At 41.5% G+C, this 23,932-nt stretch overlaps 7 protein-coding genes across 11 annotated transcripts; 6 read left to right on the top strand and 1 right to left on the bottom strand.

Annotated features, from left to right (window-relative positions):
• Positions 1–1,782: 1,782 nt before the first annotated feature.
• On the top strand, positions 1,783–3,579 carry LOC108074537 (uncharacterized). 2 transcript variants are annotated; one of them, XM_017166624.3, is made up of 2 exons: positions 1,783–1,940; positions 2,001–3,579. In XM_017166624.3, exons 1-2 carry the CDS (start codon positions 1,899–1,901, stop codon positions 3,462–3,464), a joined length of 1,506 nt encoding a protein of 501 aa, XP_017022113.1. In that variant the 5' UTR covers positions 1,783–1,898; the 3' UTR covers positions 3,465–3,579. The 2 variants fall into 2 exon arrangements, with proteins under 2 accessions (XP_017022113.1, XP_017022114.1); XM_017166625.3 differs by having other exon boundaries at positions 1,794–1,940; positions 2,004–3,579.
• A 4,872-nt stretch (positions 3,580–8,451) lies between these two features.
• Positions 8,452–9,068, top strand: robl22E. The gene has a single exon (XM_017166641.3). It carries the CDS (start codon positions 8,639–8,641, stop codon positions 8,930–8,932), a length of 294 nt encoding a protein of 97 aa, XP_017022130.1. The 5' UTR covers positions 8,452–8,638; the 3' UTR covers positions 8,933–9,068.
• A 1,062-nt stretch (positions 9,069–10,130) lies between these two features.
• Positions 10,131–11,066, top strand: LOC108074541 (trypsin beta-like). Its single transcript, XM_017166634.2, has one exon. It carries the CDS (start codon positions 10,177–10,179, stop codon positions 10,981–10,983), a length of 807 nt encoding a protein of 268 aa, XP_017022123.1. The 5' UTR covers positions 10,131–10,176; the 3' UTR covers positions 10,984–11,066.
• A 544-nt stretch (positions 11,067–11,610) lies between these two features.
• LOC108074487 (xaa-Pro aminopeptidase ApepP-like) lies at positions 11,611–13,639 on the top strand. Its single transcript, XM_041775591.2, has one exon. It carries the CDS (start codon positions 11,676–11,678, stop codon positions 13,629–13,631), a length of 1,956 nt encoding a protein of 651 aa, XP_041631525.1. The 5' UTR covers positions 11,611–11,675; the 3' UTR covers positions 13,632–13,639.
• Positions 13,640–13,946: 307 nt separating this feature from the next.
• Positions 13,947–14,682, bottom strand: LOC108074542 (hypodermin-A-like). Its single transcript, XM_070287057.1, has 2 exons — positions 14,110–14,682; positions 13,947–14,060 (listed from the first exon to the last, which is right to left on the bottom strand). The coding sequence occupies exons 1-2, from the start codon at positions 14,680–14,682 to the stop codon at positions 13,947–13,949; spliced, it is 687 nt and encodes a 228-aa protein (XP_070143158.1).
• A 3,587-nt stretch (positions 14,683–18,269) lies between these two features.
• Positions 18,270–19,177, top strand: LOC108074544 (myosin-2 essential light chain). Its single transcript, XM_017166638.3, has one exon. It carries the CDS (start codon positions 18,490–18,492, stop codon positions 19,063–19,065), a length of 576 nt encoding a protein of 191 aa, XP_017022127.1. The 5' UTR covers positions 18,270–18,489; the 3' UTR covers positions 19,066–19,177.
• Positions 19,178–19,686: 509 nt separating this feature from the next.
• Positions 19,687–21,475, top strand: LOC108074543 (vesicle-associated membrane protein/synaptobrevin-binding protein). Of its 4 annotated transcripts, none has more exons than XM_070283548.1 (4): positions 19,687–19,928; positions 20,000–20,432; positions 20,485–20,685; positions 20,895–21,475. In XM_070283548.1, the coding sequence occupies exons 1-3, from the start codon at positions 19,815–19,817 to the stop codon at positions 20,676–20,678; spliced, it is 741 nt and encodes a 246-aa protein (XP_070139649.1). In that variant the 5' UTR covers positions 19,687–19,814; the 3' UTR covers positions 20,679–20,685; positions 20,895–21,475. The 4 variants fall into 4 exon arrangements, with proteins under 4 accessions (XP_070139649.1, XP_070139650.1, XP_070139651.1 ...); XM_070283549.1 differs by having other exon boundaries at positions 20,886–21,475; XM_070283550.1 differs by lacking the exon at positions 20,895–21,475 and having other exon boundaries at positions 20,000–20,118; positions 20,203–20,432; positions 20,485–20,684.
• Positions 21,476–23,932: the final 2,457 nt, after the last annotated feature.

Genomic DNA, 23,932 nt, shown 5'->3' with positions numbered 1-23,932 from the left:
TGGCATCCTGTTGCAGTTGTATTTATGGTCGTATAAGAACTAATCATCTTTTTTAGTTGGTTATTTACACGAAATAACACCAGATTGTATCGAATCTTAACCATATTCAATTATTTGTATTCTTAATATAAGATTTCATTAAAAAATTACTATGTTAAAATAACTTTCTTATTTGTTCTTCTTCTTATACAATTCCTTCTGTCTTTTGACCTTGATTGGACCAAGCCCATGTCCACACTCACATCCACATTCGCATCAACATCAACATCCGCATCGCAAGTCAATTTAATTGGAAGCGGGCACAAAGTGCCTGCTGCCGTTACCCTTTTGACATTTAATTAATATGCAAATGGCGCTGGCTCTGCATGCCTTTCTCGCAGCATCTGGCACTTCAGCAGCTCCCAGATCCAGCGCCACATGCGATGGCCACTTCTTTACCAGAGGGTATCCTTCGGATTCGTTGGCAGCGTAAACAAACAGTGAAGGAATTAGAAAGGCAGCTTAGTCATTCCAACGGCGTCGCAGATTTCGTGCAGGGCTAGCCGAGGGAATGGCACATGGTGGAGGAGTGCAGAGTGTGGGGCACATCCTTGAAATCCTTGGGTGTCCCACAGGAATGCCCGCTTGGAATTTACGAGCCGCTCGAGATTAGTTTCCCCTGGCTGTTTGCTTTAATTGCGCCCATAGTCATTGGGGGGCGTGGTCGAGTGTCGTTTGAGTCAGCAAACAAGGCGGTCCCTCTGTGCTCCATTCTCCCGTTATCCCTTCTCGCCAGCCTCCATTTGCGACATTCCACATACGCCGCGCTTGCCCGCGGATATGCCCCGAGATTGGTGTCGCTGCATTGTAAATATTGCATTGGGCAAGCTCAAACACACTTATCGCATCGAACGGGGAGTCGTAAATATATATGTCTGCGTCTATATGCGGACATATATCGGAGATGCATAAATTGTTGCCCCCTGCTCTGTTGGGCATTCTCTCTGTGTGAGTGTGTGTTTGTGCTACCATTTTATATCTTATTTATTTCAATTTTTTGCCCATTCGTTGTCGCGACGTGTGTCGAATGTGCGGCACATTTTATTCGAATGTTGTGCCCTCCACTTTTTATCATCCTTTGGGATGCAATTTAAAATATTGCACGAGTCCTTTTCCGCCTTTTCCCTTTTGGATTTTTCATTCGCCATCGACGTGGCCGTTGAGTTGAGTGATTGCAATAAATTATTACTGCAAGTTTATCACGTTCAATGGAGCAGAGCTTGGAAAACAATATGCTGGGGTTTCTTCAAGATGAATAGGATAGGTTGCCCGCTTCGCAGGAGTTGTACAGGCGGAAGACCTTCTCCTCCATGCTGCCATTTTTTGTAGTTTTGCTTTTTCAGCTTCTTGGGAACTTGGAATCCATGGGGAAATATCCGGTCAGCATTGGAAGGAGGATTGCACCTGGTCCTTGTCAGCTTTGCCCTCAAAATAATTGCAATTTCAGAAGCACGATCACGTATTCCAATTTAGCGCCTTCAGATAAACTCCAGATTAGTAATATAAACTTTCCTTTTTTCTCAACTTTATTGGCTATATATGCAAAGATTGATTCAGCCTAAAAACTAAGGGACTAAGTTTGAGTAGGAACAGACGGACGGCTGTTGATGCTGATCAAGAATATATATACTTTATAGAGTCGAAAATGTCGAAAAAGTATTCGTGGCCTACTTTGATTGTTTCGAGGAAGTGAAAACTGTAACTTACGGTCAAAGGATATAGCAGGCTATGAATTTCCAGTTCGTCAGCTATTCCCTTATATTATTTCTTTTTCTTTTGACTTCGATTGCTGACGGTTGAACAAGCTCCTTAAAATAATTAATTTTATTTTACTTTTCCAAAGTCAAAACGTTGTGAAAATGCCTTCGCATGCGGTTATTCCATCGCCCATTGCCTCGCGCGTGAGTTTCACTTGGTAAGAAATTAGGGACTCTTAATAACCCAAGTTTTATTTCCCCCAGAAGTTACCTCCTGGCAGATCTATGCCCAGGTCTTCAGCTAGGAATATCAAGCAGCGTTTGGGCGAGAAATTTCGTAATACCGAGGTGGTCAGACGCGCTCTCGGCGATGAATTCAACGAGTGGAACGATCGGCGTATTTGGAATGACAATATTTCCGGTGGAGCCGGATTATTGTCAGAGCCAAATCCGCCACCACCGCCAGAGAATCTGGACTGGAATAACACTTATCGTCGTCGCGAGATGTCGCCCAATATTGAGGCCTTTATGAACTTCAATGATCAGCCGGAACCCGAGTACAACAATGAAGTTTATGTGGGACCGGAGCGCTTTTCTTCGAATGATTTTCAGCGCGGCATGAAACAGCCAGCCATCATCCGGAACTTCCCAGATCTTTCTAATTCAGCACTCAAGGACAGTTTCTCGTCTGGTGACTATCACAGCTTCGAGGGTCGTCGCGGAGACTCTGGTTTCATGGAGTCTTCTTCGTCGTTCAATTATGGCGGCCCGGAGATAAGTCCCCAAGATTATACGGGACAGAGAGGTCTGGGCAACGATCAATGGCGGCCATATGATCTGCCGGCAGAAGTGGCCAAGAAGCGGCGCCGCGAGCCGAGCCCCCGCGTTCCTGAGCGTCCTCGTGCTGCTCCGGAGATTTTAGACAAAGTCTATCATATCGGAGGCTACAAGTTGCCATACATCACCAACGGAGTGCGGCTGCCGCAGCCAGAATCAAAGTCCTTCCTCGCTCGTTTCTTTAAGAAAAGCCCGGCTTATCGCATTACTCGCAAGAAAGGCAAGGAGCGCTCCCCCGTAGAGCATGTCTATCTTGAGTCGATGGATGTCAACGAATTTGAGGATGAGGGAGGAAAGCACTTCTCCCTCTACCGTTTCCGCGAGGACATCGCCAAGGAGCTAACCAAGGTCTATCGCGGCAGATTTTATCGCACCTGGGACGGCTGGTGGAAGGATTTCAACAGCATCAACTTGGACATAGACAAGGAACTGGACAAGTTCGAGGATTTCAACGTAAAGTATAACTTCATGCCTCCCGGCGTAACTTGGAACTTCGCCGATCTGATCAACAAGGCCAAGATCGCTCTGACCAAGAATCGTAACAACTATTTGGGTAACATGCGGATCATCTACGGCCTTATGGATCACACCATCCTGGCCAACATGCCCATGGAGGCAGTGGCCAAGCTGCAGGACTTGATCCGCAGTGTGCCCAATCACCTGTGGATCTACAAGTTGCGCTGCATGGTCTACCTCTGGTACAACTACAAACAGGTGATGGACAATAAGGACACCAAAGACAAGAAGTACCAGCACGTGTCCAAGGAGTGGAACAGCCCCGTCATCCACTGGGTAGCCAAGCAGGCCTTCAATGAGCTGCGCAACATCAGCCAAACCGAGTATCCAGCTTTTAACAAGCTCTATCGCACAGCCAAGGGTGCCAAGGCTTGAATTGAAATTTACAAAACTTACAACAGCTTACTCATTACCTAATTAAATGTAATAAACATAACATTGGATTGAATAAATATGCAACAATGAAACCTCTTTTGCAGCGATAATCCTATTACAGATTGTTATTCTCATTCTAGCGTAATCCCATCAAAACCCTTTTAATGTTTAATATTTAATATTTTTATACAAATAGAAAACAAAAAGCCAATTCTGGCAAAGCTACTTGTTTCAAGTGAATCCATACGCTGAGATCTGGCGCAATTTATTCAGCTCCACTTGCATAAAGTTGTTTAATTTGTTATCCCCAAAGTGCACCTGAGCCTCAGGGCTAAGAGGCAAGACCAAAAAAAGAAACAAATATATATACAAAAATATATCTGGAGGATGGAAAAAGAAAGCTGGGAAAGCCAAATGAATAAACCAACAGCAACGGAAAATGACGATACAAACCAAAGAGGAGGCTATGAAAAAATGCAAAGCGCTACTGCATATTAATCCGACAGAGTATTTCACTCAGACTCGAACAAACACACACACACACACACACCGGTATAGGGTGTCCTGGCAGCAGACGGACAAGTACACGGAAAGAAATATATATTTGTAAGGATTCTTTGGCAGCCAGATCTATACAGTTGTCTTTCCTAAAGTTTTTTTAAGATCTTACAACCAACCTGTTATTTCCCCTAATTCAAATTTATAAAGAAAAGCATTTAAAATTATATTAATTTTCTCGACGTGTAGGCAAGGCCATCAGGACACATCACGGTAAGGACAGAATATCTGCAGGATGGGCGACCGCGAAAGACATTTATTGTATCCTTAGCGCGGCTGACAGACGCGTGCTGAGACGATGATGAATTTGCTGCCGCCGATGCTGCCACCCACTGGCAGCCACCACCTCCAAGGCCACCCCACCCGGCGGGAGCACACCCCTTGCCCCTGGCTGAAGATGATGCCTCGAATGCTGGGCGGCACAAAGTGAAAAACTCGGCTGGCAGCCCAACGAAGCGGCAGAAATGACGACAGCTCGCCTTTGGGACGGACGCCGAGCAAGTGACGAAAAAAATGCAAATAAAATGCCGGCTTATTGAGTCAGTGGTGGTGATGGTGGCGGGGTTTTAGCCGACGAACAAGACACTTTTTAGTTGATTGAAAAAGGTGATGTCAAGGTTTTTCCTTCTCTTCTATTTCACTCTTTGTTGACCTTTTTTTTTGCCGTTAAATATGATAGAAGTTTTGCACTTTGATAAGCAAATGCTTTGAGTCCGTCTGCTAAGTAATAGTAAGTGGAGGAGGAAGGCTCACTGAAAGGAAAGTGGCCTGTAATCGCCAGAAACGGTTAATACATAATTGACAGGAATAAAAGAGCGAGAGATGGCTTAAAAAGATGAAATTTAAAAAGAAAATAATTTAAAGGTAAAAGAAGAGACGGAAAATTGTAAAGCCATGGCTTACTTTGTTTGTTGGCCTTTATTAAAGCGATTTAAATTTATTATAAATTTAATAATCACAAATGTTTTATTTTCATATTTATTTTTAATATTTTTATATATCGCAAATTTTCAATTTCAACGATTTACAAGGATTTTCGCACAGCAGAATGTTCATTTCATTTATCAAGATGAGATAGGTTCAAAAGCCATTGCTGGCTCATCCAAAAATATACACACCCGCCCACTCACACACTCGTTTGGGGCATGTATGTAGGTATGCAAACAGAGAAATGTAATAAAATACTAAAAAGCACAACAAAAAGGCGTCAGGTGCAGACAAACAAACACTTTCGCAGGCCCAGGAGCACCACTGGCAGCCAGGCGGGAAACATCCTTGAAGCCAGTGGGATATCGTGTTCACGCATTTATCTTGGCCCGAAGGCTGCTCGCACAGAGGCCCATTTAAAATGGTTACCTCCGGCACTTTTTGCTTAAATGAAAAGTGTCACACCTTGCCGGTATCCGGGAGTCTTTTATTTAAGAGCCCCGTCTAAAGTCGCTCTAAATCAGATTCCATTGTAGGCGCCGGCAGGAAGCGATTTTCGTGTCTTATCCAACTCACTCTTCAGGTGGGATTTCGGCTTAACTAAGGTGTACTTTCCCGCGATACTCTCAAAATGGTTCAAGTGCGCCTACTGGGACTTTAACGATTAACCTTGCTCAAAGGAAATTATTTTCGCCTGTCGAAACTGACTTTCTCTTTGTAAAAATAAAGATTTAAATCAAGTAGAAATGGTGTTGAGCGAAGAACAATAATAATTTAACAACAAATAATTGGGAATACATTTAAGATTTCGAATTCAATGTAGATTAATATATATATAATTCTCAACACAATAATTTAAATAATTTCTAGGCAAAATTCTATTCAAAATTGCTTTACTTCTCTCTGAAGATAAACATAATTTTCGTTGCCTTTAACAAACCTAGACTTACACACGTCATTAATTATAATTGAATTAAGAACAAAGCAGTCACGTACAGACGACACCTACAGCAATGCTCAATCATAATTTAAATTTTGGCCAGGACGAAGGTACAATGTAGCTGCTAATATGTATAATCTGAGCATGTGTGCGTGTATCCCCTACTAATGAGCAATTAAATCCGATTCTCATTAACTTGGCCCGGCTCATAATTCATATACTGAAATTTGCCACTTTAAATAGGACATCTCGAATCGAAGGACTCAGCAAAAGGGGAGGCTTGTGATATCATTAACACGGTGCGGAATTGATTATATATTTGCAGAAATTTGCAAATATGTCCAATGATTCCATGATAAATAAATTATTCTTTATTATTCACTGCAGTTGCTGGGCAGGAAACGAGAGGTGACAAAACAAGGGAAATCCGAACAAATGAATGATAAAAATGCCCAAGCATATTTATTTAAAAAATAAAAATCAATTAATTGGCAATTAATTACATATTCATTACATGAGTCAAAAATTAAAGAAATAAACAGACGGATTTTATGAATTTGAGGCATTTTTAATAACAAAATATCACAGTAAAATGAGCTACCTAATTAAAAGTAAGCCACACTAAATTCTGAAATGAATAAATAACAAGAAAGAAAGCTAACTTTGGCCAGCCAAAGTTTGTATACCCTTGCAGGTAACAATTAAAATATATCATAACTAAGCCAAAAATGCATTAATTTCGATTCGGAAAGTAGTTTTGTGTTTGTTTTTATTAATTTAAAAAAACTGCATACCAAATTTAAAATTTTAAGAAATCAAAATTTTTGGTCATTTTTGCTAATTTTAATGATGTAACCCCTTATCAAATTTCGCAAAAATGGCAAAAAAATCGATTTCTATCGGACATATCTAAAAAGATTCCCGTGTTAATGCTGATCAAGAATATATATGGTTTATGGGGTCGAAAATGATTCCTTGACTTGGAAAAATAGTATTTTGTATTATAAAATCGGATTTTTTATATTAAAAAACTTCTTGATTTTTTTTAAATTAAAAATATCATAACTAGGCCAAAAGAGCATTAATTTTAAATCGGAAAACTGTTCTGTGTATTATTTTCTACAGTTAATAAATCTGCATACTTCATTTAAAAATTTTGAAAATTCAATTTTATATCAAAATCAAAAATTTTAATGATGTATATAAAATTTTGCGAAAATGGCCAAAAAATCGATTTCTTCCTGACATATCTAGAAAGATTCCCCTGTTGATGCTGATCAAGAATATATATACTTTATAGGGTCGGAAACGTCTTCTTCACTGCGTTGCAAACTTCTGACTGAAATTATAATACCCTGAAAGGGTATAATAAACAATAAAGAGTGAAGCCAAACTCTTGGATTCAAATATCAAATTAAATGTGGCGCATTCCATTTCCCATTTGAAATATATGTTACTGGAATGTTGGTGTAAATCATCATCAGAGTTGCAAAATTGCATTTTGAAGTGAAAACTGTTTTGTTTTTCCGCCATGACTTTGTAACTAATAAAATACATGTGTTTGTTTGCAGGTTGCATAAATTGCAAACTACATTTGTAAATATTTCAGTTTCGTGTGTACATCTAAAACAGGATCAAGGACTCGCCGGCTCCTGTTGCATTCCAATTCGCTTATTTGAATTTTTTTTTTTTTATGTTGCAGTTGGCCGGCGAGTAAATCCAAATATTTATTCAGCAAAAATGCAATAAAATGAAAAGCCGCTTTCCCCCCAGTTTTCCACCCCTTAACAAGATTTGAGAGAGAGAGAGATTTTTCACAATTTGACTTCTCCGGCATTGCATGACAAATTGCATTTGAGGTTTTTCACATGGACATTGATTTAATTACCAAATGAATTTCCCTTCCAGCCAAGCCAGAAGTCGAGCAAAGAAGCTTAATTTCCCTCAAGTCTGGCCAGGAATTTGCATGTGCACTGCCCCGAATCCTTTTTATGACCATCCCTGTCGTCCTGTCCGGCTGTCTGGCTGTCTGCGTTTTCGTCTGCCCATTTGAGTAATTTCATTATGAGTTTTAAGACTTTTAATTAATTTAAAAGTGAACAATTTTACACTCTTTTTCATAACAACTCCGGCCTGGGTCCGGCCGTAGTCCGGTGCGGTCCGATCCGGCTTTTGTCCGCCGGAGTCCGAGTCGAGCCGGAAGAGTGGCATAATTTCCGCATCGTACCGCACCACCCCATCCCCGCTTCCCCAAAAAGTTGATGCAAACACATTTCATCTGCATTTCGAGTGGACCAAGGGCTAGGGCAGGCAGGGGCATCGCCATCCGCATTGGCAGCATCAACAGCATTCAATTAATTTTCCGTACTTCTGCCATCCACAAAAGCGAAAAGTTTTCCAGTCCGACATCCGGCATTGTTGCCAACTTGAATGCTTATTTACGGCTACAACGACGGCGAAGGCAGCACAAGTTCCCGGGATTATGCCGGGCATCATAAAACTTGTATCGAGTCGGTAAACTGGCAGATGAAATGAACAATCCGGGTGACAGCAGGCCCTGGCAAATACATATGTAGTACACTGAGCACTATTAAAATATTAATTGTAAGTCAATAAGAGCAGTCCCCTGAAATTTGGTTTATTTTTAGTTTTTCTTAAAATTGAAAACACATTCTTCTCACAACAAAGACACTTGCACAGTTACACCAAAAATCAAAGAAAAGAAATCAATAAAAAACCAACTAAAAAAATGTCTGCCGAAGTCGAAGAATTGCTAAAACGTTTCCAGGCGCTCAAGAACGTCATCGGTATCGTCGTGGTGGACAACGATGGGATACCGATCAAGACCACCTTGGAGTACAACTTGACGCTGCACTATGTGGCCCTGATGCAGACGCTGCGGGAGAAGGCGCGCCAGGTGGTCCAGGATCTGGACGCCACCAATGAGTTTACCTTCCTGCGGCTGCGAACGCTCCTGCACGAGGTGATGCTGTGTCCGCAGGACGATTACTTCATCATGGTGCTTCAGAATCCCTGCGACTAGCATTGGATTACCCCTCGCACGGGCAGGTGGAGGGAAAGTTACCATATTAATTCAGGACCGCGCCTCATTTCATTTGTTGCGAAAGTCAATTACGTGGCATTAAAGCGAGTGTTCGGCGTACAACAATTATTATATATGTATATATTTATTTTATTTTAACATAGCCGCCATAGTCTCGATTTCGTCATCCGGCATTCCGTCATTAATGGCATTCAGCTGCAAATTATTTGCATTGGGAATTGCAATTGAATTGGGAATGCCATCTGCGTGCGCCGCACAGTCTTATTCAATATGCATCCTTTGGCCCACGTACCTCAGCCTTGCGCTCCTCCATCCTGGCAAACTCATTTACAATAAATGAAGACTGACTGAGGCAGCCGCGAAACAAATAAACTTTTTTTACGGCCCTCGCCAGGATGCGAGCACGTAAGGATACCCGTAACCGGAGCGGTTGGGTCCTCCATTGGGTTTTGCTATTTTTCATTTAATTAAATATTTTACATACAAAGTGCATTATGAGGGAGGGTGGCAGGACCGCCACTGATAACTTTGCAGTGCCACAAGGACTCTCAAGGGGCAGGGTAGAGCAGAGTATCGATGGCAATCCATCTATCCATCGGTGCAATGTAAAACTATTCGTTCGAGATAATTGCGTAAGCATCAAATTGCATAAATGCGGCCATGCGAAGTGCAAAATGATTAGGAACAGGACCTGATCCTGAATACTATCTGCAGTTTTCCCTAATGATGTTGAACTGGGTGAGTGGAGTTAGGTTGAAGCCGTATAGATGAGTGAGTACTTAAAACAGAGAGGAAGAGGACATTCATTGGATTGCGTGAAGAGCTTGTGACTTCGTAGCGAGGCGACTTTTCTTAAATCTAATTTAATATTCTATTGAACCGATAAAGCTAAAGTATTAATCTATTTAAATTGTTATATATTTTAACATTATAATATCCTCTTTTTAATTCAGCTGTCAGAGTTCTGTCTTTCAAGAAGAGCATACAAAGTTGCAAGTAAATATTTTCCAATCAGCAAAGGTATTTACTTTCATGCAAAGTAAGTCAATATATTAAATTATTCTTGAGCTTAAATACTTTAGCTAAAATACAAAATATGATAAGCTAATAGATAACTTTAAAAATAATTAATATTTTGGTCCTATATAAGACCCACTCAATTCTGTTTTGACATCAGAGTTGTGAATTCAGTAAAGGCAGACTTACCAAGCAAACAAATTAAAATGTTTCTTAAGTGCCTACTAGCAGTCCTTGTGACATCTCTTGTGTCTGCAGAACGACTTCCTGGACCTGAAGAACGGATCATTGGTGGTAATCATATGGTCATCGAAGAAGCACCTTACCATGTGGGCATTTTGGAATATGGCGTACATAAATGTGGAGGCGCCATATACAGTGAGAGGATCGTTTTGACAGCAGCTCATTGCTTAAACGCCTCAAATGCCGAAATCTATTCAGTCCGAGCTGGGTCAAGCTTCCCGAATTTCGGTGGTCAAGTGGTGGATGTGCAAGAAGCGTACCGACATGAGGACTTCAAATATACTACAATCAAAAATGTAACGTTGGTTGCCAACGATATTGCTGTACTCCTTTTAAAGGATCGCATTAATCTAAATACCCAAAGGACGCGGAGTATCCAACTGGCTAAAAAGAATCCAGCAACTGGAACTGAATGCAGAGTCACTGGTTGGGGTGATACTATTTTCGGATCCAATTTGGGCGCTCCACGATTACTTGGCGCCCGTCTCAACATTTCGGATTATAAACTTTGCCGTACCAAATATTTTACTAAGTTACTAGGAGTTACTAAAGGTATGATTTGTGCCTATACGCCAGGTAAAGACTCATGCAATTTCGATTCTGGAGGTCCTTTGGTAAGCTTGCCAGACTTGAAGCTTATTGGCATCGTTTCCTGGGGATATAAATGCGCAGAGCCCGACTTTCCTGGAATATATACAAGCGTGTTTTCCTTTAGAGATTGGATCAAGAATACAATAAGTAAAATTCAGAAGAATACGATTCATAACTGAAGCATAAATTAGTTTTCAGCCAACAAAATAAAATGTTTAATTTTACTGAAAATAAAATCCAAGCTATACATATTTTTCACAAATTTTTTGATTTTTATTCAGCTTTTTATTTTTTTTAAATAGTGGTTTAGCCAGTTTTTTTTAGTGCACTTCTTGAAGAATCATAATAAACATGTTGAACTGGTCTAGGCTGCTTTTAATGTCTTAACTGTTAAATGATCTTCTTCTTTTAGGTTTAAAGTTGTTGTGGCCATCTAGCTTCAGGTAGCTTAGTTTTCCTGTACAATTTGTTGATTAATAAATGCCATTATAAATTAAACTTATCGGCTGAATGCGACCTACTAATTCCTAGATTAAATATCTGCATATTCACTCATCAGAGACAGTCAAAAAAATAAGAAGTACTCTTTGCAAAGGTGTGAAAATACGTAAAAACTTATTTTAAAGAAGAACATTTACTCCTTATCATATTAGCAATCTCTTAACTAACCTTTTCTCTCTCTGTACTCTGTTATTAACCAGCAGATAAGAAGCCATAAAGCCAGCTAGATTACAACTGAGAACTATATATAGAGCCGCTTAATAAACTGGTGGCATTGCTTTCTTGTCGCCACTAAAGAGGGGTTCACTGCCGAGAGTTCAGACATCGAAAGAAGAATTCTTAGGGAATACAGAAGCCCAACAAGGTTGAAATGCTTATAAAATGCCTTATTCTTCTCTCCGCAGCGATTCTGCTGACTGCAAGTAAGATTCCCGAACCAGGAGAACGGCTTGGAGATGAGCTGACCATTGTCAAGAATGCAGCTGCAACAAGCGACACCACATCGATATTGGTCCAGCTAAGGGAGCTGATGAACAGTGTCCAGGTGGGCAACTCCACCGGTATTGTGGCTTATATAGTGCCCTCCACCGATGCCCATCAGTCGGAGTACCTGAGCCGGCATGACGAGCGGCGCGCCTTTGTCACCGGCTTCGATGGCTCAGCAGGAACAGCGGTGGTGACCACCAATGCCGCCCTCCTCTGGACCGACAGTCGCTACCACCTGCAGGCAGAGCAGCAGCTGGACGACAACTGGGAACTGATGAAGCAAGGGCTGAGCGGCGTTCCTTCCATCGGAGTCTGGTTAGCCCAGAACCTCACAGCTGGCAGCTTCGTGGGCGTAGATCCCCGCCTGATGTCGTTCCGTGAATGGCAAACCATCGAAACCCAGCTGATCTCCGCGGGAATTAAACTGGTGCCCGTCGAGGAAAACCTTGTGGACAAAGTTTGGGGCAACGAACAGCCCGCTCAAAACGCCAATCCCATAGATACGCTCAAGCTGCAGGTCGCGGGCAAGACCATTGCCAGGAAATGGGAAGATGTGCGCCAGCAGATGAAGCAGAAGAGTGTGGACGCATTGGTGGTTAGTGCCCTTGACGAGATCGCCTGGCTGCTCAACCTGCGCGGATCAGACATTGAGTTTAACCCCGTATTCTTCTCCTACATGATTGTGACTGAGGACAAGCTACAGCTCTTTGTGGATCTGGTGAAAATCCCCGCTGACTTTGACAAACACCAATTGAGGAACAATGTCACTGTAACCCTCTCTTCCTACGAAAAAATTTCCCTGGAGATTCGTAAAATCGTGTTGAAGAAGAAGTCTAATATCTGGATTGCACCCACCAGCAGCTACTACCTCACCGCCTTGATTCCTGAGTCCCGAAGACTCCAGGCAGTGACGCCCGTGAACCTACTGAAGGCGATTAAGAACCCAGTTGAGGCCCAGGGCTTCGTCAACAGCCACATCCGGGACGGAGTGGCTCTCTGCCAGTACTTCGCCTGGCTTGAAAACCAACTGAAGCTGGGCAGGGAGGTGGACGAGATATCCGGCGCCAAAAAATTGGAGTATTTTCGGGGATCAAAGGAAAACTATGTGAGGCCTAGCTTTGAGACGATCAGTGCTTCTGGACCCCATGCATCTCTGGCTCACTATAACCCAAGCAACGACACGAAGAGGAGGATAACCGACAAGGAAATCTACCTGTGCGACTCGGGAGCTCAGTACTTAGACGGCACCACGGATGTGACGAGGACTCTTCACTTTGGTGAACCCACTGACTTCGAAAAGGAGGCCTACACTCGTGTCCTTAAGGGACAGCTGAGTCTCGGTTCCGCTGTATTTCCCGCCTTAGTGAAGGGTCAAGTTCTGGACACTCTGGCGAGGAAGGCCCTCTGGGACGTTGGACTGGACTATGGTCACGGAACTGGTCACGGAGTCGGTCATTACCTCAATGTTCACGAGGGTCCAATGGCCGTGGGACCAGGTTATGTAGCCGACGATCCCGGCCTGCAGGCGAACATGTTCATCTCCAACGAACCTGGTTTCTACCAGGACGATGATTTCGGCATCCGCATCGAGGACATTGTCCAAATTGTGCCCGCCCAAACGGCTTACAATTTTACAAATCGCGGAGCCCTGACCTTCAGAACCGTCACCATGTGCCCGAAGCAAACGAAGATGATCAAGAAGGAGCTTTTGTCCGAGGCGGAGGTGAAGCTGCTCAATAGCTATCACCAACTAGTTTGGGACACCTTGGCACCTGTATTGGTCGGTCAAAAAGATCTATTCACCTTGTCCTGGCTGAAGAAGGAAGTCAAAGCGATTTAAAACTTATTATTTTGGTCATTCAAAATGGAAAATATAAACTTTTTACTCTGAAGTTATTCTTTTAATTTAGTGTCTTTCAAAAAATAAATACAATTTTAAGTAAAAATACAATTGAAGTTAAAATAAACTAAAAAGTATATTTTTATACTGGCCAGCTTTATTTTCAAAAGGGTTATCAGCGACTGTGAAACTCGTAGTCCTTGAAGAGGAATACAACCTCGTCATGCCTTTATTAAAATAACCATAATATATTATGAAATTATATATATTATTTATGCCGATAATATGTTTCAACAGTATTAATAATCCATTCCTTTAGCGCTGCGACGTCAGTATGGAACTCGGGGAGTTCCCCAGCACATGTATGCACACCAGAAACGATGCCAATAAGTCTTTGGGGGTGCAAAGTAACCACTGGGCCTCCTGAATCTAAACGGCAAGCACCACGGCCAATGGCATATGCACAAGTAGCGTTTACTGGAATTGCAAAGTTGTCGGCAATATAAGCTTCAAAGCATTCATTGCGATCCACGATGGTAAGGATAGTTCTCAGCAAAATTTCCTTAAAAAATAGGAACGGCCTATCGTGCAGAGCGCCCCATCCTGTGACCAAAACATTTGTTCCTGGCTCTGGTGATTCTTCAGCCAGTTTGATGGGCTGCACTGTTGGTCCCAGCTCAAGTGGAGAGGCCAGAAACAGTACAGCTATATCGTTTTCCAGAGTATCAGTACTGGAAACATAATCTTGGTGCAGAATAACACGATCGACCGAGACAAGTTGTCCTCCAAAATTTTTAAGAGCGGATCCAGCCCGAACTGATAGACCTCTGAGTTTTTTTCCTTTAACACAATGGGCGGCAGTCAGGATAACCCTCTGGTTGTAGATGGATCCTCCGCAAAAATGCTTTTCATTTCGAAGAAGAGCCACTTGCCAAGGAACATCCTCGATAGGCACGTAATCTCCGCCAATGATCCGTTCTTGCTGCTCTGGTATCCCCTCTGCAGACAAAAGGGCAGCTGTACAGAGAACAATAAAGTACTTTTCCAACATATCAAATTTTTTTTTTAAATTTAACTTGTAAACTGAGGCAGTGAACTATTCTTTTATAGAGCCAGAGAAGCCGTGCCACTAAACAAAATTATATAAAGTTACCGTAAAGTAGGAAACCTAATGGATTCTTATCTACGAATTTCAAATTGCATATTTATACCCTTGCAGGGTATTATAATTTCAGTCAGAAGTTTGCAACGCAGTGATTGAGACCTTTCCCACCCTATAAAGTAATTTTATATAATTTTAGGATTGTCAGAGATAAAGCTGGAGGAGCGAGCAGATGGCTGGACAGATCTCAACCGGATGGCAGTAGAGGACGGTGATCGGATCTTGGCTCCGGGCTATATGAAAGCCTGCAGAAGGCGTAAATATTTAAAATATTTATAAATACAATTTAAATATGTAAATGTAATTGATGGAACACACAAATATGAATCAATAAAAGATGGTGAATTCAATGTGCAATTGTTTGGTGAAGGCGGCATTTATTTGGGATCGTTTGGGGAAAAATCTAATTATTTTGAAAGCCAAATCTAAATTTTTAAATTTTTTTTCTGAATTTTAAACATTTTTTTCGGATGTTTTATAATTTTTCTAAATTAAAATTTTTTTTTTAATATTTAAAACTTTTCTTAATTCTTAAAATTTTGTCTGAATTTTTAAAATTTTTTTCAGATTTTTTATATTTTTTAGAATTTTTTTTAGAATTTGTTAAATTTTTTTAAATGTTGTAACTGCCAAATTTGAATTTGAATTTAACTGCCAAATTTGAATTTAAATTTAACGACGATCAGTTTCAGTGTGCCCAGGTGCAGTTGTAAAATAACACCTAAATTTGGATTCAAACGGTTTGAGTCTGCGCTATCTTTCGCCGGCTCCGAAATGGTTTGAAACTTGGACAACATTTACAATATGGTCACACTAGCACGTTTTTCGTGGCCCAAAGTTTTTATAACAGTTTATAACAGTTTTCAGTTGCTTGCTGCTGGCTTCTGTTCGCCTGGTACCCCAATTTGGGAAACGGGCAATTTGCATGGAAATTTTTGGAAATTTGGATGGGCTGCTGCAGGGATGTTGTTGTAAAAAGGTTGTTGTTGCCATAAGCTTTTGTTGTCGGCAACAAATAAGGTATAAATGCATAAAATGAAATATAACAGTTTATACCAATTATTATTTTTGCCCATAAGTTTTTATAACAGTTTATACCAGTTTTCAGTTGCTTGCTGCTGGTTTCTGTTCGCCTGTTACCTCAGTTTGGAAAGCGGCTAATTTGAATGAAAAGTTTTGCACACTTCCATCAGTGATGCTCACTTCCATCAGTGATGCTCACTTCCATCAGTGATGCTCACTTCCATCAGTGATGCTCACTTCCATCAGTGATGCTCACTTCCATCAGTGATGCTCACTTCCATCAGTGATGCTCACTTCCATCAGTGATGCTCACTTCCATCAGTGATGCTCACTTCCATCAGTGATGCTCACTTCCATCAGTGATGCTCACTTCCATCAGTGATGCTCACTTCCATCAGTGATGCTCATCACTGGCAGCTAGTGAGATGCAATTTTCTACCAATAATGCAAAAAAATAGCTAGATGAGCATCACTGATGCACATACGCATCACTGACATTAAGCCCGACTTTATTGCCAGATGAGCATCACTGATGCAGATGAGCATCACGCATGCAGGTGAGCAAAAATTTCCAACCAATTTGGCCGTTGCCCAAACTGGGGTAACAGGCAAACAGAAGCCAGCAGCAAGCAACTGAAAACTGTTATAAACTGTTATAAAAACTTTGGGCCACGAAAAACGTGCCAGTGTGACCATATTGTAAATTTTGTCCAAGTTTCAAACCATTTCGGAGCCGGCGAAAGTTAGCGCAGACTCAAACCGTTTGAATCCAAATTTAGGTGTTATTTTACAACTGCACCTGGGCACACTGAAACTGATCGTCGTTAAATTCAAATTCAAATTTGGCAGTTAAATTCAAATTCAAATTTGGCAGTTACAACATTTAAAAAAATTTAACAAATTCTAAAAAAAATTCTAAAAAATATATAAAATCTGAAAAAAATTTTAAAAATTCAGACAAAATTTTAAGAATTAAGAAAAGTTTTAAATATTAAAAAAAAAAAGTTTAATTTAGAAAAATTATAAAAAAAATTATAAAAAAAAATTATAAAAAAAAATGTTTAAAATTCAGAAAAAAAATTTAAAAATTTAGATTTGGCTTTCAAAATAATTAGATTTTTCCCCAAACGATCCCAAATAAATGCCGCCTTCACCAAACAATTGCACATTGAATTCACCATCTTTTATTGATTCATATTTGTGTGTTCCATCAATTTTTCATTTCATTGCATTTTACGTATACTTATTATGTTTAAAGTTTGACAGTTACAGTTTTGCATTCCCAGCTTTACATTTTCTCTACATTTACCGATCGTTTATATGGCACCTATATGATATAGTTGTCCGATTTTCATGAACATAATAAGTATAGTTAAAATGTAATAAAATAATATCTGCAAGGGTATACAAACTTCGGCGTGCCGAAGTTAGCTTCCTTTCTTGTTCTTTAAATAAGTTTAGTCAGTTAACAGCACAAAAAGCAAGTGAGAAACTGAATTGATTTTCTAAATAAGACCTATTACTGATGGCAAAACTCTTACATTTTAAAGTCCTACTATCTCTTAATTATATATAGCCGTACAATATGCAAACTATTCCTTTTCTCTGATAAAACTATGCATTCTTTGACCTCCATAATGCCATAGCTTTTGCTGAACTTCCTCAATAAAAGCAAACTTTGTATTTAATAATTATAGGAAAATATTAAGCTTATCTTTATCTATTTTAATACATAAGGGGCGATTTATATTTTTAGAAGTCAACAGATAAAGTGTTTTCCGTTTCAAGCCATATAAAAGAGCGGATCCCATTTCAGTTCTTACAACCAGATCTCAAGTTATCAAAGATCAAAAATGTTCTTGAAGTGCTGGATTATTTTCTCGACTGCAGTCCTGCTTTCGGCTGAACGGATCACCCAACCGGAACAACGGATTGTAGGAGGACATCGACTGTCCATTGCGGAGGCTCCTTGGCAACTGGGGGAAGATATGAAGACAATTCCCCTGGCTAAGAATACAGCAAGGCCTGGGACCAAAGCCTTCGTGAGTGGTTGGGGAAAATGATATTTTCTTTCACGAGGTGTAGAGGTAGTCATTGCAGATCACCTAAAGTGTACCCTTGCCCTGGCGTCTGACAATAAAGTTGTTACTCGGGATAATTTAGGTGCCGCAGCGCCAGGAAGAGATGCGTGCAAGGGCGACTCCGGCGGTCCTTTGGTGGATATCGAAAATGGCCATCTTAGCGGCATCGTTTCATGGGGCAGCGGCTATGCCGATCCCAGATATCCGGGAATCTATGCGGATGTGGCTTTCTTCAAGGACTGGATCGGTGAAGTTATCTCCAATTCATCACTCTTTCTTTCTGATAATCGATCCATGAAATAATTGTGTTGCAAAGGCGGCTTTATAGTATTTGAATAAATATTTTATAGACATAGCAGTTCAAGTTTCCTGGATCAAGTCAGTCTACTTTCACCTGTCACAGCATGTCCGGCATATTCATATTTCTGTGTCTTCCCATATCCGGTTTCCGTATACGATCCAGTGCCATGTGTGTCCTTTAACAGCAATCGCAATACCACAAAATATTGCTTGCAATCATATATCCCGTTGTCCATAGCCGTAACACGTGTCTGTGTTCCTTTCCGTGGGCAAGTTCCCAGCCTGCCCGAAGATGTTGAAAGCAGACAATCAATGCCACACCTCATCCAAACATCCATCATTAACCAAAGCGGTCATCAATCGTCAGAAGAGCAGCAACCGGCCACCTCCGCCTCCGTGTCCCAAGCCAAAGAGAAGCCACATCCTGGAAATGCACGATATATTCCTAAAGCACGACAGCCGTGGGGACAACAAGATCGCCGTTGGCTCTCTGGGTGACTGCCTTAGGGCAATGGGCGCCAATCCCAGCCAGCAGGTGATTAAGAAGCACATCAGCCTACTGGAGACTGGCACCATTCGGCGCATCTCCTTCGACGAGGTCATGGCCATATACAGCAGCCTTGGCAAATGTGCAACCAAGCCGAGTGCACGCAGGAGACAGGCCCAGGAAGATGAGTTCACATTCAGTCTGCGGCTCTACGATGTCGACAACTCCGGTTACATGCCAGCATCAAGGCTCCGGCGTATCCTTACACGCTGCGAGGATTGCATGACCGAAGCCGAGGTGAACGAACTGCTAGCGGGAAGGATCGATGCCCATGGTATGGTTAACTACGGACAACTGATCCACGACATTGTCAACGGTTAGTTATGGAGCAGAACCAGCAAATGAGGAAGAGCGAAGCCCAGAAAACAAAGACTTGGTTGGCAGGTGAAAGTTAAATGTTAATAAATGTTTGTAAAATCCCCGAAAGGGCAAACTGGCAGGTTTTTTTTTTTTGGTTTAAGAAACTACATTAAATAATAGCTAAAAAAATCTTGGCAAATACCAACACATTGGAATAAAAACCCTTGCACAGCAGGGAATCAATCCGAAACCCCTCTCAATGTCATCATTTATCCAGTGTGCCACATGTGGTATCATCAATTGTTCGCTCGATTCCCTTCTCCGCAGGGGGAAATGAATGACCCAAAAACGCAATTGGACAGCCGAGTTCATCATCCGTCCGAAATCCCTGGGAGAGTCCGAGGCCAGTGCAATGGATTGCAAATAATTTCAAAGCATTGCCCACCACATGACCAGTGCCTAATGCTAATTCGTGATGATGCCTCCAGCTTTGGTCAGCGATTCTGTTGCAACATTTTGGGGGTTTGGCGCTGGCAGTGGGATGTGGAATGTGGATAAAGAGTGCTCCATCTGGTGGCAATAAATGCAGAAACATGTACTGCCCTCGGAACGATGGGCAGCATATGCAAATGCTGTCAAAAACATTCCGATTGCTGGCATATTTCCGACACATTTCGATTGCTTTCTGTTTTTTGGGGAGGGAGGAATAGAAAAAGGAAGCTGACGGCCAAAAGTCAAAATCAATTGCTAAAAAAGGCTCCGAGGGGGGAATGGAGCTGCTGAGCGTGAGTCCACAACAACTGACCTTCTATGCCCCGTACCATGGTCCACAGAGGCGAATACTGACCCTGCTGAATCCCACCCATATGGTGGTTCTATTCAAGGTGATTTGTTGATTTATAAACACAACTAATGAAGCACAAATATTATTTAATTCCCTATTCATATCGTCCAGATCAAGTCAAATGCCTTTAGGCACTATCGTTTGAGGCCCAATGCTGGAAAGGTGGAACCCTATGCCACAATCGAGGTCCGGATCTGCCTGCAGTGCTTTGACTTTCACGAGGACCAAAAGTATAATCATTATTTAAGCATTCAATCTTTTCTCAAGCCCGAAAACTGTTTTAACGGCGAAACCACCTTGGCCTTTTTCCGAAGCCTTCCTCGGGAGCAAATTTACACCAAATGCCTGCCCATTAACCTGGAAAACAAACCCCTTTTCCTATCCAAATGTGGTCCGGAGTCACCCTGTTTGGAGAAAATGGTCATGGAAAGAAATCGTCCGCTGAGACCTTTCTGCCCCAAGTGTGCAGTACCTTCGGGACCGAAAAAATACCAGGAAAATGGAATTAAAATCGTGGTTATCATCACAGTCTTCCTGCTTGCAGGTAGTTATGGGAAATGTCTTTATCGAACGGATACTTTTAGGTTTCTCTTTAGTTTTTCTTACAGCATATTTGCTAGTGCGGGAGAAGCTACAGAGCTCTATTCAAAATCACTTACCATTCATTCATAAAGATAACTCTCAAGATAGTTGTACGGATAGCTCATCATGTACTTGTAGCTCCTTAGAAGGTTGTGACTCACTAGACAGTTGTATAAGTCCTGAAATTTCCAGAATAAATTCTATTTAGGATATAGGTAAATTTATTATTTTAATTACAAAAGAGCCCAGTAAATCTATTCGCCGTAGTTAAAATAATTTTATTGAATTCTAACATACACTTTAAATATAAATAAGTATAAACAAAATGGTTAAAGTTGAATACAATTCGCTGTAAAATTCAAGCACCTAAAATATTCTTTAAACAAAAAGGAATCTCCTCAGTAACCCACTCTAGTTTCAGTAGGTTCCCCGCAGTTCCCATGCCATGAGAAGCCCCATGGAACACCGTGGACATTCCAAGAGTAACTCAAAAGGAAAGTCCAGCGTTGCCGAGTGTGCCTCTCCTTTGACTGATGACAGTTGAGGACATTAAACAGAAAGCGATGGGCATCAGGAGAAAGCCCTGTTCAGCCTGATCTCCACGCCATCTTGTCCGTGCAATCAAGGGGGCAGGTGGTTATACCGTGGATGGAGTCAGGAGTGGGCAGGTGGTCAGAGGTCACAGGGCGTTTCCATTGGCTAATTGGCGGCCGGAGTTCATTAGTGTGCGAGTCACACGCTGATTAGGTGGTTGGATTCGGATGCGGTTGCAATTTGGTGTCGCAACCACAACAACAATAACAATCAAATGAAATTGATGGCATGGAAACGGGATGCAAATGGATGTGATGTAGGTGTCCTTTGACCCGGTTAAATGTCTTTGAATTAGCCAGAAAGATAAGCAGCATAATGGTCTTTGTTCATGTAAGCTTGAAGGTTAGGGAAAAACTTAATTGTATTCCGAAGTTTAATATAATTAAATTAGAATTTTAAATCCTTCACTAATATCATAATTTGTTTCATATTTCCTTTGCTATTATTCAAATGACAATATTTTTTTCTTCTGGGTATCTAGAAGAGATCTGAGATTTGGTGAATTGAAATGTGACCAACAAGGTTGCATACAAGGGTGGACACAACCGGCAACAAAGCCTCCTAACCTTGGCTTAAAAACTTACCGCAAAACTCCTGGTGAAAATGCCACAAACTCGGACAAACCGACCGAGCGGCAAACGAGCAAAAGTCGGGGGAAAAGAACGTCCCTGGGGAAAGGCCCATTCATCGGAGATGGCAAACAAACAAGATGTGCCGAGGCCATAAATTAGCATCACTTAAGTGCGCAGACGAGAGTAGCATCGAGTTGCTCCGGGGGCGTGTACTCCTTTCAACGATTAATTGCAGCCCAACCCCAAAGGACACAAAAGGAGCTCGTCGGCCAGGGGTGACATGAACGTGAATATAAATGGCTAATCAGGCGGGGACAAGGACACAAACACACACAAATGTCATGTGGGACAGTTAATGATATCTACAAATCCCAAAACTCAATCAATGATTTCGATGAGCGGGCGGGAAAGAAGATGGCAAGTCAAGAGAGGTAAGTAATGCGACATGAACATTACCATTTTCCCTATAATTAGTATTAGTAAGTTTTCCCAGAAAAATATTAAAGAATACATTTTAACTTACTGTCACAAGTTTCTTGCTTTAGTTTATTAATAAAACCAACTCGAGGTGTTTTTCAAGAAGGCTTTCCGGCACCTTATCATTCCACTGCATTGACTCTGCACTTTTCTCTTAATGAGGAGAGCAATTAGTTCGCCTGCAAATACAAGGGGGACTCGGGGTTAAGGCTCTCCACCCACGGGACTGACCTTGATTAACCCCGCTGTCCGCTGTGGCCATCCCTCTTTCACTTGCCATAAATCGCATTTTATGGCTTTCCATTACGCTGGGCAATTGTAGTACGTATACGTATACGTAATATGCCCTCGGCAGCCTCGGCACTGGTAACCCATTTTTATGTACGCAACGCATTTTTTTCGCACTAGGCCACACATTCGTGCAGCCTGTCGCCAATCGGTGACTTATTGCATTCTCCCTTTCCTTTTTCCTTTCACCACGATTTGCCCCACGACTTTTCACCCGCATTTCCAGCTAGCGACAAGCAATGCAGTCAACTGAAAACGCTCTGAGCAAATAAACAAAGAAGGAGCGAGGCGAAGGCGTCTAGAGCAAGTGCATCCAGCAAGGTATGGGTGGGTGGATGTGGGTGTCTGGATGTTGGAGGTTAAGAGGGATAGTCTTCTGGGGCACGGAGCTGGGCTGCATTTGCTTGCCAAAGCGGATTTTTGGGCCAAAGAGTGTGTTCACCTTGACTCATTCGCGGATTTTTCCGCTTTTCCTTCATCTGCCACGGCATCTTTCCATGATTTTCCACCACCCTTTCCCTGCTTCCTCTCTTGCTTCTTTGCCGTTTGTTTGTCTTTGTTGCGACCCCCCTTAAACATTTTTAATGAGTTGCAATGCAAAGAGGAGGGGAGTCCTGTCAAAGGATTCAGGGATCAAAGCTTTGACGCTCTGCTTCTGGACAGAGAGAATTTTAATTGTGAAATGTTAAAGTTGATGGGGGGTATATTACTATGAACAAGTTTTTAATTAAATTTAATTAAAGAAATTTTCTGGAGAAGAAAAAAACGAAATATAGATATTAGTATTATGTATAATTCCTTTAATTCGAGTGCTTACACATGGGATGCAAGTGACATGGATTACTTGTATTATTTACTTGCAGCCTGCCTTTAATACAGAATTTAACATCGATTTTATTTCAATTGGAAACTGATAAAAACGCGCCAATTAATGCGTACATTTTCGAAAGTTTTAATTCAAATAGCTCTCTGGCAATTTAAATACACTGTTTTTGCTGCCATGTGCCACTAACGTGCTTGTTTCCTCAATTGGCGGTGAGTGCCAGCGGGAAGTGCAGCACTTCAAAGTGATATCATGTCAGTGGCAATGCAAATTATTGCACTTTAAAACGCAGACAAACAAACACCCGGAAGCTCTGCAAAAAAAGAGGGACAGAAAATTCTGTACAAAAAAAATGTTAAAAGAAATGGAAGCAAGCTGGGGAAAAAATCACTTCACCATGCAGTGACTGACAGCGGCTTACGCATCGCTAAATATTAAAGTGGCAATGAATACAAATTGTCTCGTCAAAAGCCTCTCGCAGGACAATGGCAACGAGTCTGTGGAGTGGAAGGATAAGCCACCCCTTGGAGCCACTCCGAGAATTGATTGAGTAAGCATTTAAAGGGATAACTTTGATGCCTCAAAGCAATGTGGAGAGATGTGCTGGAAGTGTGTGGAGTGCAGAGTAAAGTCCAGGGCTAAACTTTCAAGCTAAGTGATTCTTAGTTAGTTAATTGGATCAACTATGTTTGTGCAGCTTGCTGCTTC

Source organism: Drosophila kikkawai, chromosome 2L, assembly GCF_030179895.1.
Source record: "Drosophila kikkawai strain 14028-0561.14 chromosome 2L, DkikHiC1v2, whole genome shotgun sequence".
NCBI classification, from domain to species: Eukaryota; Metazoa; Arthropoda; class Insecta; order Diptera; family Drosophilidae; genus Drosophila; species Drosophila kikkawai.
Note: the sequence above shows the minus strand (reverse complement) of the source record. Positions and strands in the feature narration are given on the sequence as shown.